This window comes from Ranitomeya imitator, chromosome 1 (genome assembly GCF_032444005.1).
Source record: "Ranitomeya imitator isolate aRanImi1 chromosome 1, aRanImi1.pri, whole genome shotgun sequence".
NCBI classification, from domain to species: Eukaryota; Metazoa; Chordata; class Amphibia; order Anura; family Dendrobatidae; genus Ranitomeya; species Ranitomeya imitator.
The window spans coordinates 1123642342-1123655954 of record NC_091282.1 but is presented as its reverse complement, the minus strand read 5'-3'; the positions used below and the strand labels follow the sequence as shown (position 1 = coordinate 1123655954).

The 13613-nt window shown below is 45.7% G+C and overlaps 1 protein-coding gene across 1 annotated transcript in view; it reads right to left on the bottom strand.

The window, feature by feature from the left end:
* Window positions 1-13613, bottom strand: part of AASDH (aminoadipate-semialdehyde dehydrogenase) — a 64233-nt gene that overhangs the window by 36528 nt on the left and 14092 nt on the right. The window contains exons 7-8 of the mRNA XM_069744445.1: window positions 11551-11657; window positions 9219-9391 (exon numbers count right to left, since the gene is read on the bottom strand). Of these exons, the coding sequence (XP_069600546.1) occupies window positions 9219-9391; window positions 11551-11657 (280 nt within the window). The remainder of the gene's footprint in view (window positions 1-9218; window positions 9392-11550; window positions 11658-13613) is intronic.

Genomic DNA, 13613 nt, shown 5'->3' with positions numbered 1-13613 from the left:
TTGCCTTTATTCCGTCCTGTCAACTGGACAAATAGGTTTTGGTCTATCCTCCAATTTTCAGTCTGTTGAAGGTAGAAGAGAACCACCCTGCGGACGTCCAGGGTGTGAAAGGCTTCTTCCTTCGGATTAGGGGTATTTGGACAGAATGAGGGTAAAATGATATCCTGACTTCTGTGGAAGTCTGAGACCACTTTAGGCATAAAGGAAGGATCTAGCCTAAGGATAATGCTATGCATGGTGATGGCTAAATATGGCTCCTTCACTGACAGGGCTGCAGCTCTCCTATACGCCTAGCGGTAGTGATTGCTACTAGAAAGACGGTTTTAAGGGTCAGGATCTTTAAGCTGATGGCTGATAAAGGTTCAAATGGGTCCTGGGTTAGACTATTTAGGACTAGGTTCAAATCCCAAGGAGGGGTCTGGTCATGGAGCCTAGGACGGATCCTAGTTGCAGATGTCATGAAACGTTTAACCCAGTGGTGGCCCGTTAAATCCTGATCAAAGAATGAACTAAGAACTGAAACCTGAACCTTCAGAGTACTAGGTGAGAGTCCTAAATCCAGTCCCTTCTGGAGAAATTCTAAAATTTGTGCAATATTGAGATGGAATGGATTGGGCTTATTTGGGAAACACCAGGATGAAAACTTTTTTCCCAAACCTTGCCATAGATGGTTGGTTACCGGTTTCCTACTTTTTTTTGTAGTCTGTATTACGTCATCTGTGAGACCTCTGGCTCTCAGAATCCCGGCCTCAGTAACCAGGCTGCAAGATTCAACCTGTGTAAGTCCAGGTGTAGCAGGGGTCCCTGCTGAAGAAGGTCAACGTTCTGCTGCAGAAGTATCAGGTCCTCTTAAGACCTGTCTGTCAACCCGCTGTACCAGCTTCTCCCTGGCAACATAGGTGCCACCAGGATCGTTGTGACTGTCTGCCCGGATCTTTTGTAGAGTTCTTGCTAACATAGGAATTGGCGGGAAGGCGTATGCCAGAGCGAACTTCCAAGGATGGGAGAAGTCATCCAGCCCTTGTGCTTCGCTTGAGGGGTTGAGGGAGAAGTGTTCGACTTTGTGTTCTGACTGTTGGCAAACAGATCCACGTTGGGACTTCCCCACCTCCGAACCTCTTGGTTTAGAGACCACTCCCCCGGATGGATGTCCCTCCTGCTGAGGAAGTCCGCTTGGATATGGCCTGATCCCTTTATATGCACTGCTGTGATGGAGAGGTGTTTTTCCGCCAGGAAAAAAATCCTTGCAGCGGTTAGTTTCAGGCTGGCGTATTTCATGCCTCCCTGGTGTCGGAGGTAGGCCACTGTGGTCGTGTTGTTGGAAAATACACGTACTTGGTGACCTTGAATGAGGATATATGCGGCTTTTAGTGCTTCCTCTACCGCCTTTAGTTCCCTCAGATTTGAGGAGCTGGACCTGATGTTTGGGGGCCACAACCCCTGAAAATGAGATCCTTCTACTACGGCGCCCCAGCCTCTCTGGCTTGAATCCGATGCGAGTACCTTCAGAGGAAGTTGATCCCAGCTGACTCCCTGTTGGAGGTTTTGAAAGTTCAGCCACCATGAAAGGGAGGATTTCACGTGACCGGGAAGGGGGATCTTCCTGGTTAGTGCATTCTGATGTCCTTTCGAATGCAGCAAGACGTGGGATTGAAGGACTCTTATGTGGGCCTGGGCCCAGGAGACTGCCTGAATGCATGATGTCAAAGAGCCCAGGATTGATATCGAGTCTCTTAAGGTTGGGTCCTCTGATTCTTGAATCTGGAAATCCTCTGGACGAGGTCGAGCTGACGTCTCTGGGCAAGAAGGACATTATTTTCCCCGAGTCCAGAAGAACTCCCAAGAATTTCTTCCTCGAAGACGGATGAAGATCTGACTTTTCCAAGTTCGGAATCCACCCCAGGGATCTCAGGATGTCCAGGACCTTTGTCACATCCAGATTCAGACGAGGAATGAATGGAGCGACAATAAGAAAATCGTCCAGATATGGGATGATACAGATCCCCTGTTGTCGGATGAAGATTACTGCTTCCGACATGATTTTGGTAAATACTCGCGGAGCTGACGAGACTCCGAATGGAAAGACATTGAATTGATAATGGCTGACCCGATGGCCTTGGGAAACTGCAAACCTGAGGAACTTTCTGTGGTCAGGATGGATCGGCACATGATAATATGGGTCCCTCAGATCTACCGTAGCCATTACCCAATCCTGACCAATAAGCGGGATTGCTGATCTGATCGATTCTATTTTGAATCTTCGATATTTGATCACTTTATTTAGGGGGTTTCAGGTTTATGATGATTCGATGTTTCCCAGAGGGCTTTCTTTTACCAAAAATAGGTGAGAATAGTGACCCTCCCCTATTTCCTGATATGATACCCGGGAAATCACCTCTGCCTGAAGTAGACCCTTGAGATCCAATAGCAAGGATTCTCGAAGGTGTGGAGACTGTAGGGAGGTAACCGTCAAGCAGTGAGGGTGAGGACTCTCAAATTCTAACCTCAGGCCTTCCTGTGTGGTACGCAGAACCAACTGGTTTGCGGTGATGGCCTGCCATTGGGTGAGAAAACCCAAGAGTCGGCCCCCGACCGGAGAGCCGTCATTGCTTCTCAGGGACCTGCTGATGCTGGGAGACAACGATGTTCCTGGTTTTACCCCCTTTTGGGTAACTCCACTGCCCTGATTTACCTTTACCCTTGTAATCCCTCTGGGGAGCTTGCTCACGGGAGGGACGAAAAAAGCGTTTCCTAGAGCTTCTCTGCTGTGGAAGAGCTTTGTTTTTACCTGTAGCCTTGTCTAAAATTTCATCAAGGGCCGGGCTAAACACAATGTCGCTGAAAGGGAATACCGCACAGTTTGAACTTGGAGGTAATGTCACCTCCCCAGGATTTAAGCCATAGAGCTCTCCTAGATGAATTGGAGAGGACTGCAGACCTAGCGGCTACATGGACAGACTCAGCAGAGGCATCCGCAAGGAACCCCGTTGCCTTCTGAAGTAGAGGGAGAGAGTTTAGTATCTCTTCCCTTGAAGTTCCCTGAGAAATGTGATTTTCTAATGTACGTAGCCAGAGGAATAGGGATCTGGCAACACATGTTGAGGCCACATTTGTTTTTAGTAGATTGGTGGATGTGTCCCAGGATTTTCTTAGCAAGCTCTCGATTTTCCGATCCACGGGATCTTTGAGCTGAGAGGAATCTTCAAAGGGAAGAGCCGTCTTTTTGGTTAGCCTGGACACCTGTACACCTTGGGGGTCTCCCATAAAGAACAGTCCCTATCAAGAGGGAAGCAATTCTTTAAATCTGAAGGAATACTCAGACCTTTCTCAGGTAGGCCCCATTCATGAAGGACAAGGTTCTCAATGTTTTCATGTATGGGAAAACCTTTTTGGGTCTTGGGTTTTAACCCCCTCCAAACATATCGTCCTGAACGGAGTGACTCACTTCCTCCTCCTCCTCCACCCCCATGGTGCCCCTCACCATAGTAATTAGCTCTTCCATATCTTCGGAAGAAAAAAGATATTTTTTATTATCTGGTTTGGGGGTGGAAGTGGAACCCTCATTCTCCCAAACGTCCTCTGAACCCGAGGTACGGATCTCGCCTGAGTCAGATTCCACGGGAGCCATCCTCCTTTTCTTAGGAGGAGGGGGCTGTGGTGTCGGGGCCTGGGAAAGGGCCCAGGGACCTCATCCGCTACTTACAGTAGGAGGGTAAACGCTGGGCTCTGCAGAAACAGAGTGTAGGGGGTTTGTCGCCGTCCATATGGTCAGTCAGTCACCAGTCACAGAGGGACATAGACAGATGGGCCTTACCTGGAGGCTTTCCCCCGACCAGGAATATATATATTATTGAGGTCTCCAGCATGATTTGGTGCTCCTCCTCCTCATGGTCCGTAGGGGGTAATCCATGGAAGAAACACACGTCATGGCTGCTGCTGGAAAAAATGCTGGCCGGCGCGCGCTCCAGCGTGGAATGCATAGGAATGAAACTGGTAGTTCGGGAACATCACTTCCGGTGCACGCGCGGCTTCCGAACAGCAGCGAGGAAGGAGGAGAATGCCGGGGAGCTACAGGAGGACCCCGATTTGCACTTCACCGCCCTGCTTTACCCCGCGAGGAGGTGCAGGAAGGATGGGATAACGGGTCCCAAGTGTTGTTTCTAAATTATTATGAACTTGTTTTCTTTGCATTATTTGAGGTCTGAAAGCACTGTTTTTTTGTTTTTTTTTGACCATTTAATACAATACAAAATTTAATACAAATTTTATTGCTTGGAAATTCAGAGACATTGTCAGATGTTTATAGAATAAAAGAACAATTTACATTTTACTCAAAAATATACCTAGAAAAGAGAAAAATCAGACAAACTGAACATTTTGCAGTGGTCTTTTAATTTTTGCCAGAGCTGTACATATAGAAAATTATCATGACGCCAACCCAAGGTTTTTTTGTCTGTATTTTGAGGGGGTTGGGAGATAGAAAAAATATCCCTAATATGCTGCGGATTTTCCCCTACCTACCTGCGGAGGATTGCACCCTAGACCTGCACAGTGGCGCCCCCACTAGTCGGTGGCTATCTCTCTCTCGCCCTAAATGGCCCTGTTGTAAAGATAGAGGGTGCAGGAAGGATTCAGTAGGAAGGTATCATGTTTTAATCAGGTCAGTATACTACCCTACGTCATATATCATATGGTACATGTACTATATCAGACAGGGAAAGCCTCTATAACCGGGAAGCAGACAAACACAATAAAAAATATATACACACACTAGATGGTGGCCTGATTCTGACACATCGGGTATTCTAGAATATGCACGTAGTATATTGCACAGCCACGTTGTATATTGCCCAGCCACGTAGTATATTGCCCAGCCACGTAGTATATTGCACAGCCACGTAGTATATTGCACAGCCACGTAGTATATTGCCCAGCCATGTAGTATATTGCCCAGCCACGTAGTATATTGCCCAGCCACGTAGTATATTGCACAGCCACGTAGTATATTGCCCAGCCACGTAGTATACAGACTTAAAATAAAAAATAAACATATACTCACCCTCCGAAAGCCCGTTCAAGTCTTGGCCCTGTGTGCGGTGCACGCTGCAGCTTCCGGTCCCAGGGTTGGTATGGGCGCAGGACCTGTGATGACATCGCGGCCACATGACCGTGACATCATGGCATGTCCTTCTCGCATACCATCCTTGCCACCGGAACCTGCCGCTTGCATGGAGCGGTCACCGGAGCTTCGCGAGGAGCGGGAAAGGCGGCGGAAGGTAAGTAGATAATGATTTTTTATTTTTTTATTATCATTTTTAACATTAGATCTTTTTACTATTCATGAGGCATAGGCAGCATGAATAGTAAAAATTTGGTCACAGGGTTAATAGCAGCGTTAATGGAGTGGGGTAAACCGCGGCATAACGCGGTCCGTTAGCGCTGCCATTAATCCTGTGTGAGCGCTGACTGGAGGGGATGATGGAGCGGGCACTGACTGCGGGGAGGAAGGAGCGGCCATTTTGGCGCCGGAGTCGGCCTGTCGCTGATTGGTCGTGGCTGTTTTGCCGCGACCAATCAGCGAGTTGGATTTCCGTGACAGACAGAAGCCACGACCAATGAATATCCAGGATTATATATATATATATATATATATACATATATACACACACATATACCGTATATACATATATACACACACATAAAGAGATTATAAGGTACAGGCAGATGTTAGCATAGCACATTATACAGGGTATAATAGATAGGGTACTAGGTTTCTAAATCAAAAAGTTGCTTTCATATTCACGCCAGACATTTGTGCACATTAGTAGCAACAATTGCATATTCCTATTGTACATATTCCCAAATTGCAAGTTAATAGAATTTTTGAAACCCTACAATAAATCCATAGAAAGAAGTCAGAACTTATGCCACTGTGTTATGCCACTATGTTCTCCTGATGAACAGACTGACAGCAATAGGGATGTATGAATCCTAAAATTCTATTTACTTGTAATTTGGGAATTTGGAATGCAGACACTATCATTGTATTTTTTTTTTTTTATTGGCTGCCTCCCAGCAAACTATACCTCACGGCTGGATTCAGACTTCCTCAGTTTCGAGAAAGCAGTAGAAGGAGAAAAACCAAAGAAGAGAATAGGGAAAAAAAAAATTCAAGGCAAGAAGGAAACGTAAATGCACACCCAACCGGGCAACCTGGGAAGGGTGCTGTGTCCCCCAATAAAGACTACGAGAAACAGATTTTACAGTGAGTACCCCAAAATGTACTTTTCTTGTTTGTCTCATTGGGGACAAAGAACCATGAGACATCTTAAAGATGTCACTAGGGTGGGAAAATAATTAAATACCATATAGTCTTTCCGTCTTAACTTAAGCGTTAGTCTGGGCTACTGCTGCCTTCAGAATCTTCCTACCAAGACTCATATCTGCCTCAGCAAATGTGTGCACCCTGTAAAAAACTTAAAAAGTGTATGCACCGATGTCCAAGTAGCTGCTTTAGAGCTGCAAAGCCGATGCCTGATGAAGAACTTCCCATGAAGCTCCCATCGATCGCGTGGAGTGCGCCCTAAACCTGAATGGGGCCACCCTGACCTAATAAGCCTGGATATTAGCTGTCTTGATCTAGCGGGCAATGGTCCCTTGGAAGAGGCCTGACCCTTACGAGGGTCATCTGGTATGATAAGGAATAGGATCGCCTAAATGAGGCAGTGGCCGATAAATTGTACCTTCCAGCCCTGAAAACACCCTTGTGCAGAGTCTTTTCAATAGGATAAGATGGTGCCGGACAAAAGGAAGACAAAACAATATAATCATTAAATTCGAAATCAGGAGGATGGAACTGGCCTTAACACTACCTTTATCCTGATGCAAAATAAGGTAAGGCGTGCAGCAAGACAGAGCGGCCAGCTACGAAACACATAGAAAACGTAAAAAGACATCTCTGATCGGCTCAAAAGGCAGAGACTGATGAGCCTCCAAAACAAGACTAACACCTCTAGATTCCAAAACTCTACCGTGCACTAACCCCTGGAGAAAAGTTTTAAACTGGGTCTTAGATGCCACATTCCTCTGAAATAAAATAGCCAAGGTGGACACCTGACCCGTGAGGGAGTTAAGCGCCTTTCCTGTTTCCAAATCGGACTGTAGGAAGGAGAGCAACACTGGCAAAGAAAAAGACATTGGTGAAGTACTGGTAGAGCCACACCAACAAAAATAAGTGTTCCAAGTGCGATGGTAGACTCGCAACGAGGATGGCTTCTGGGCTCTACTCGTCACCTGGGTGACTGATTCAGACAGACCAGACGCCCTCAAAATCACAGCTTCAAAAGCCATGTCGTCAAATTGAGCGACTGTAAATTCTGGTGGAAAAACGGACCCTATCACAGAACATCCGGGCGGTCTGGGACTGTCAATGGAACATCCTCAAGGGGGATTAATGACATCCGAATACCAGTTAAGGCAGAGAAAACTGGGACCAAGCGATTGCCAGTGCGTCAACTGATCTCCTGAGAGTCCCGGTATCTTACCAAAAATTTTACCTTGTGATTTAGCCTGGATGCGCGCAGATCGACATCTGATACATCCCAGTGCTGACAAACCTGCCTGCACACCTCCAGATGAAGATCCCACTCTCCTGACGCCGTTTGTCTACGACAAAGAGTCTCCCCTCAGTTGTCTACCTTGGGTATAGGAAATGCTGAGAGTAGAGGAACCTTGTGCTCTGCTCGTTCCAGACTTCTTGCGACCTCTGCCATAGCAATAGGACTTGGTTTGCGCCCCCCCGACAACTGATATAGGCCACATCTGTGGCGTTGTCTGATTGAACCCTGCTCGGCGACCACAGACTAAGTGCTACCAATGTAGAAGAGCCAGACGGACAACTCTAAGTTCTAGCACGTTGATTGGGAGAAGTCTTTCCTGGCTGCTCCAGACCCCCTAAACTGTCAGGTGATGAAAGACTGCTCCCCAACCTGTAAGGCTGCCATCTGTGGTAAGAATCTGCCACTTAATGGGGCGAAAAGAGAGACCCTAAGTCAACAGAGGAGAAATCAACCACAATGAGAGAAAAGAGGAGGCGATTGGGCCAATCCAGAGGCTGTATCGACCTGTCCCAAGAGATCATCAGGGTGTTTTGTAGAGGACTGGCCAGAAATTGAGCAAACAAAACTGCCTCGAATGTTGCCACCATCTTTCCAAAGATACTCATGCAAAACCAGAAGGAATATCTGCCTGGAAGCTTCAAGGTTTTGAAGAAGGACTGAAGTGCAACTCTCTTATCCTCTGGAAGGAAGACCAACTGTTGAACAGTGTCAAACACCATTCCCAGAAACTGTAGTCATGGTGTCGGAAACAAAACTGACTTTGTACTGTTGAAAACCCATCTGAATCATTCCACGGCCTGAAGAACAATCTGCAGGCTCTCTAGGTTCTGTGCAAAGGATGGCGCTTTAAAACCAAGAAAAGCTACTTAGGGTAAAATAAAATAAATATTCCATGGTTAATTATCATATCAATAATTTTATTAAAGGCACCACATCACAGATCAAATAAAAAACCTGAATATACAGAACAAGATTAAAAATGACAAACTGCTTAACAAGCTTCCTCAGGGAGTGAAATGGCAAAACAAATTGTGAAGGATACCTGAGGAAGCTTGTGTGAAACTCGCGATGAAGGTAGGGGCGGCGGGAGCAGCATCCAACATCATGAACCTGGGTCAGTAACATTTATTTTGCCTTTTCAGGTTTTATACTCTTGTCTTTGATATGTTACTTGCTATTGTTGGTTTAGTAACTCATAATATTACTTCTATTTATTAGTTCCATACTGTGACATTTTCATCTTTAATTACCATCATCATTAAAACAGTGCCACGCAGCCAACAAGAAAAGAAAGGGGGATGAGCTAGAGGGGTGGGGACCTAACCTAAGGCAGGTCTGAAAGAGAAATCTGAGGAAGCCTGACACCAGCAGGCGAGGTATAGTCCCCTGGGAAGGAGCCAATAATAGTGCAATAATAGTGTCAGCCTCCATGTGGCAGCAGAGTACCCCCACGGTTCTGTGTCCCCCAGTGAGAAGAACGAGAAAATTGAGGGGTTTTTCCTGCATTAAACCTATGAAAAGTTATTAGCTCAGTGAGGAAAGATTAGAAATGAGCAGAGCAGTCTGAGGGGACAAAGTCAACCTGTTCCGTTTCCGTACCTGCTGCACATACTCCGTGTTTAATCTCTTGCCGTGGCGTTTAATCTGGTTATCTTTACGTCCCATGTAAAACATGTCCCCGTCTTGTAATTTCACCCAATCCCCGGTTGCTCTCATTGTTCCATACGGCAGCATCATCTCATCATCCAAAAAGCAAACTCGCTGTCTCCCTCCTGAAAGTGGACAGCGGCAAAATCCAGCATTAGGGCAATACAGACCAGTTACACATCTAACGGGCATCCTCATTGTGTTAGATTACGGACAGGAAAAAAGATGCAACAGATGATTTTGTAATTAGGAAACAGGCGGGGGAAGAGATCATAATGAAAGGTTTTGTCCAATGCAAAAAAAAAAAATAGAAAAGTAGTTTCTTTAGTTTACATTTGCAAATCACTGGACAGGTTTTTCTGGAGGTGACTTACCCCTTCAAAATCTCCAGGACTATGATACTACAATACCTATTGAAGAGAATGTGAACTGAGCTGCAGTACCCAGAGCGGCCACTAGACAGCGCTGTGGTGTCTGGGTCTGGCCATGAGACCTGTTGTCCCCGTTAAGCAGAATCTAGCACTCGATTCACGCTGCCTACAGCACAGGCAGCACCAATCATAGACTTTAAAGGGAACCTGTCGTCAGGATTGTCCGATATAAGATACGGCCACCACCTTTCAGCACTGATATACAGCATGCTATAATGTTGTATATCTTCCCCCAAACTGACCTGTAAGAAAAAAAACAAAAAACTTTTACTCATCTGCGGGGCAGTCCTGTCTGATGGGCGTCACTGGTCTTGATCTGGCGCCTCCTCTCTGCTTAAGATCACCGTCCTCCTGCACTGCTTCGTATGGATGATGTGTCCTATATTATCCATATAGTGACCTCGGCTGAAACTTTCCCACGCTACAGAGTTCATGTCTGGTCAGGCAGGGAGGCTGTGCAGGCAGATTTTCATTCATTCCTCCCTGGTTTACAGCCCGGCCAGTGGCATAAGCACCACTCTGGGTTGTAAACTATTTAACCCCTTGAGATGGATTGCAGCGTGGGACTTGACTGTACGGCGGACAGGTATGGGATATTGTTGGTTTTTTATTTTGGAATTTTTTACAGGAGAACGAGGGCTTTACTTGAATTGAGAGTGCAATAAAGATGTTAAACCTATGTGTTTTATTATTTCATTAAAATGCTGTATTCTTAATGAGTGTGTATTTTTAACCCTTTCATACTATTGGATTAGTAATGGATAGGTGTCTTATTGACACCTCTCCATTATTAACCAGGCTTAATGTCACCTTACATTAGCAAGGTGAAATTAACCCCTTATTACCCCATATGCCAATGCTACAGGGCAGTGGGAAGAGAGGGGCTAAGTGCTGGAATAGGCGCATCTTACTGATTTACAGATGTGCCTTTTCTGGGGAGGCTGGGGGCAGATGGTTTTAGTTGGGGGGGCAATAACCATGGTCCCTCTCTAGTCTATCAATATCAACCCTCAGTCACTAGCTTTCCCTCTTTGGCGGAGAAAACTGCGTGGGAGCCCACGCCCGTTTTTTTCCGTGAATTAATCCATTAATTTAACACCTAGAGCTCCCAAATTTTAGACACATAGTACTAACATTATTAGTAAGGGACATATAAAAATCTAACTGTTCTGCAATGATTTACTGTATGTAAACCATGTCTTATATCCTGTCGGGTTCTGCAATGATATTACAGAACCCGACAATTGAATTATCGGCTATTCTGCTATCTAGCTCTGTATGAATTATATATTTTCAAGAATATTTGAGCCCATGGATCAATTATATGTCCATTTTGCAAGTCGGTGAGAAAATCTCGGCATACGGATGTCACACGGATGATTACATGCGAGAATATCGCATCCTCGCACTGCGCAAGGATGACATGGATCACTGTTCATGAAACATTTGCGCGATTCCCGTCCGTGAAAAACAGACCGATTTGTTATACTTTGTGTGTGACGCCGGCCTAATAAAAGGTCTTTCTCTTGTCTTGCAGGCCGGATTCGGGGATTTTATAGAGCAGATTAGAATGCTGTATATGAGGGTGTACAGGTACTGGCCTTACCTCATATGGGACAAAGATAGTGACAGGTTCCCTTTAAAGACAGGCCATTAGTATATTATTCCTGAGACAACACAACAGACAAAACACCCCTAAATGCCACGGTTCACCATTGTAAATCGTTTCTCTACCAAGAACATTAGTTCCCTTTAGTCACTTTCTTATCATTTTTACAACTTTACTGGTAGACATAGCTAGATGTTATACAAATTAAAAAGACAGCAAATAAAAACAAAGACTAATCTATTACCCAGAAAAATCTGTCCTTCTCCTTCTTCCACCCGGACACCATCATCGTTCCGGACTTCTATCATGGTTCCGTGCAAGGGATGGCCCAGAGGCACTGAATCCATGAACCTTTAAAAAAAATACATGAAATCTACAAAAGTTAGAATTGACTAATCAATATTGGTATCACATTCCTTACGATGAGAGATCAGAAAGTGAGAAGCTAAAATCATCATGTGCCAGTGGGTAGAAGGTCATTGCCATCTGTTTACTATGTATGTACCGATAGTAGCCGCTGGATTTCCAATGGAGGCAAAAAAAAAAAAAAAAGACTAATGGCCACATTAAATTCTCAGCCATTCCATGTTGGCTTTCTTTACGACTTGGATGCCTTCGGAAATACACTGCTCAAACAAAATAATGGGAACACAAACAGAATATAACTCCCAAGTAAATCAAACTTCTGTGAAATCAAACTGTCCACTTAGGAAGCAGCACTGTTTGACAATCAATTTCACATGCTGTTGTGCAAATGGAATAGACAACAGATGGAAATTATTGGCAATTATCAAGACCACTATTTTTATTGAGTGTGTTCTGCAGGTGGGGACCACAGACCACATCGCAGTACCAATGCTTTCCGGCTGATGTTTTGGTCACTTTTGAATGTTGGTTGTGCTTTCACACTCGTGGTAGCATGAGACGGACTCTACAACCTACACAACTGGCTCAGGTAGTGCAGCTCACCTAGGGTGGCACATCAATGCGAGCTGTGGCAAGAAGGTTTGCTTTGTCTGTCAGCGCAGTGTCCAGAGGCTGGTGGCACTAGCAGGAGACAGGCCAGTACACCAGGAGATGTGGAGGGGGCTGTAGGAGGGCAACAACCCAGCAGCAAAATGACCTCCAGCAGGCCACAAATGTGCAGGTGTCTGCCCAAACGGTTAGAAACCGACTCCATGAGGATGGTCTGAGTGCCCATCGTCCACAGTTGGAGGTTGTGCTCACAGCCCAACACCGTGCAGAACGCTTGGCATTTGCCACAGAACACTAGGATTGGCAAATTTGCCACTGGTGCCCTGTGCTCTTCATAGATGAAAGCAGGTTCACACTGAGCACAAGTGACAGACGTGACAGAGTCTGGAGATGCAGTGGAGAGCAATCTGCTGCCTGCAACATCCTTCAGCATGACCAGTTTGGCAGTGGGTCAGTAATGGTGTGGGGTGGCATTTCTTTGGAGGGCCGCACAGCCCTCCATGTGCTCGCCAAAGGTAGCCTGACTGCCATTAGGTACCGAGATGAGATCCTCAGACCCCTTATGAGACCATATGCTGGTGCGGTTGGCCCTGAGTTCCTCCTAATGCAGAACGCCAGACCTCATGTGGCTGGAGTGTGTCAGCAGTTCCTGCAAGATGAAGGCATTGAAGCTATGGACTGGCCCGCCTGTTCCCCAGACCTTAATCTGATTGAACACATCTGGGACATCATGTCTCGCACCATCCACCAACGTCACGTTGCACCACAGACAATGCAGGAGTTGGGGGATACTTTAGTCTAGGTCTGGGAGGAGATCCCTCAGGAGACCATCTGCCGCCTCATCAGGAGCATGCCCAGGCGTTGTAGGGAGGTCATACAGGCAAGTGGAGGCCACACACACTACTGAGCATCATTTCCTTGTCTTGAGGCATTTCTACTGAAGTTGGATCAGCCTGTAACTTCATTTTCCACTTTGATTTTGAGCATCATTCCAACTCCAGACCTCCGTGGCATATTAGTTGTGATTTACATTGATAATTCTTATGTTTTATTCTTCTCAACACATTCCACTATGTAATGAATAAATATTTGCAACTGAAATATTTCATTCAGTGGTATCTAGGATGTGGGATTTTAGTGTTCCCTTTATTTTTTTTGAGCAGTGTACAATGGGATTGGCACAGGAAAATGTAGAAATTGGTGGGGTAGAGTTTAGTGATGAGCGAGTGTACTCGTTGCTAGGGTTTTCCCGAGCATGCTCGGGTGGTCTCCGAGTATTTATGACTGCTCAGAGATTTAGTTATCACCCCAGCTGAATGATTTACAGCTACT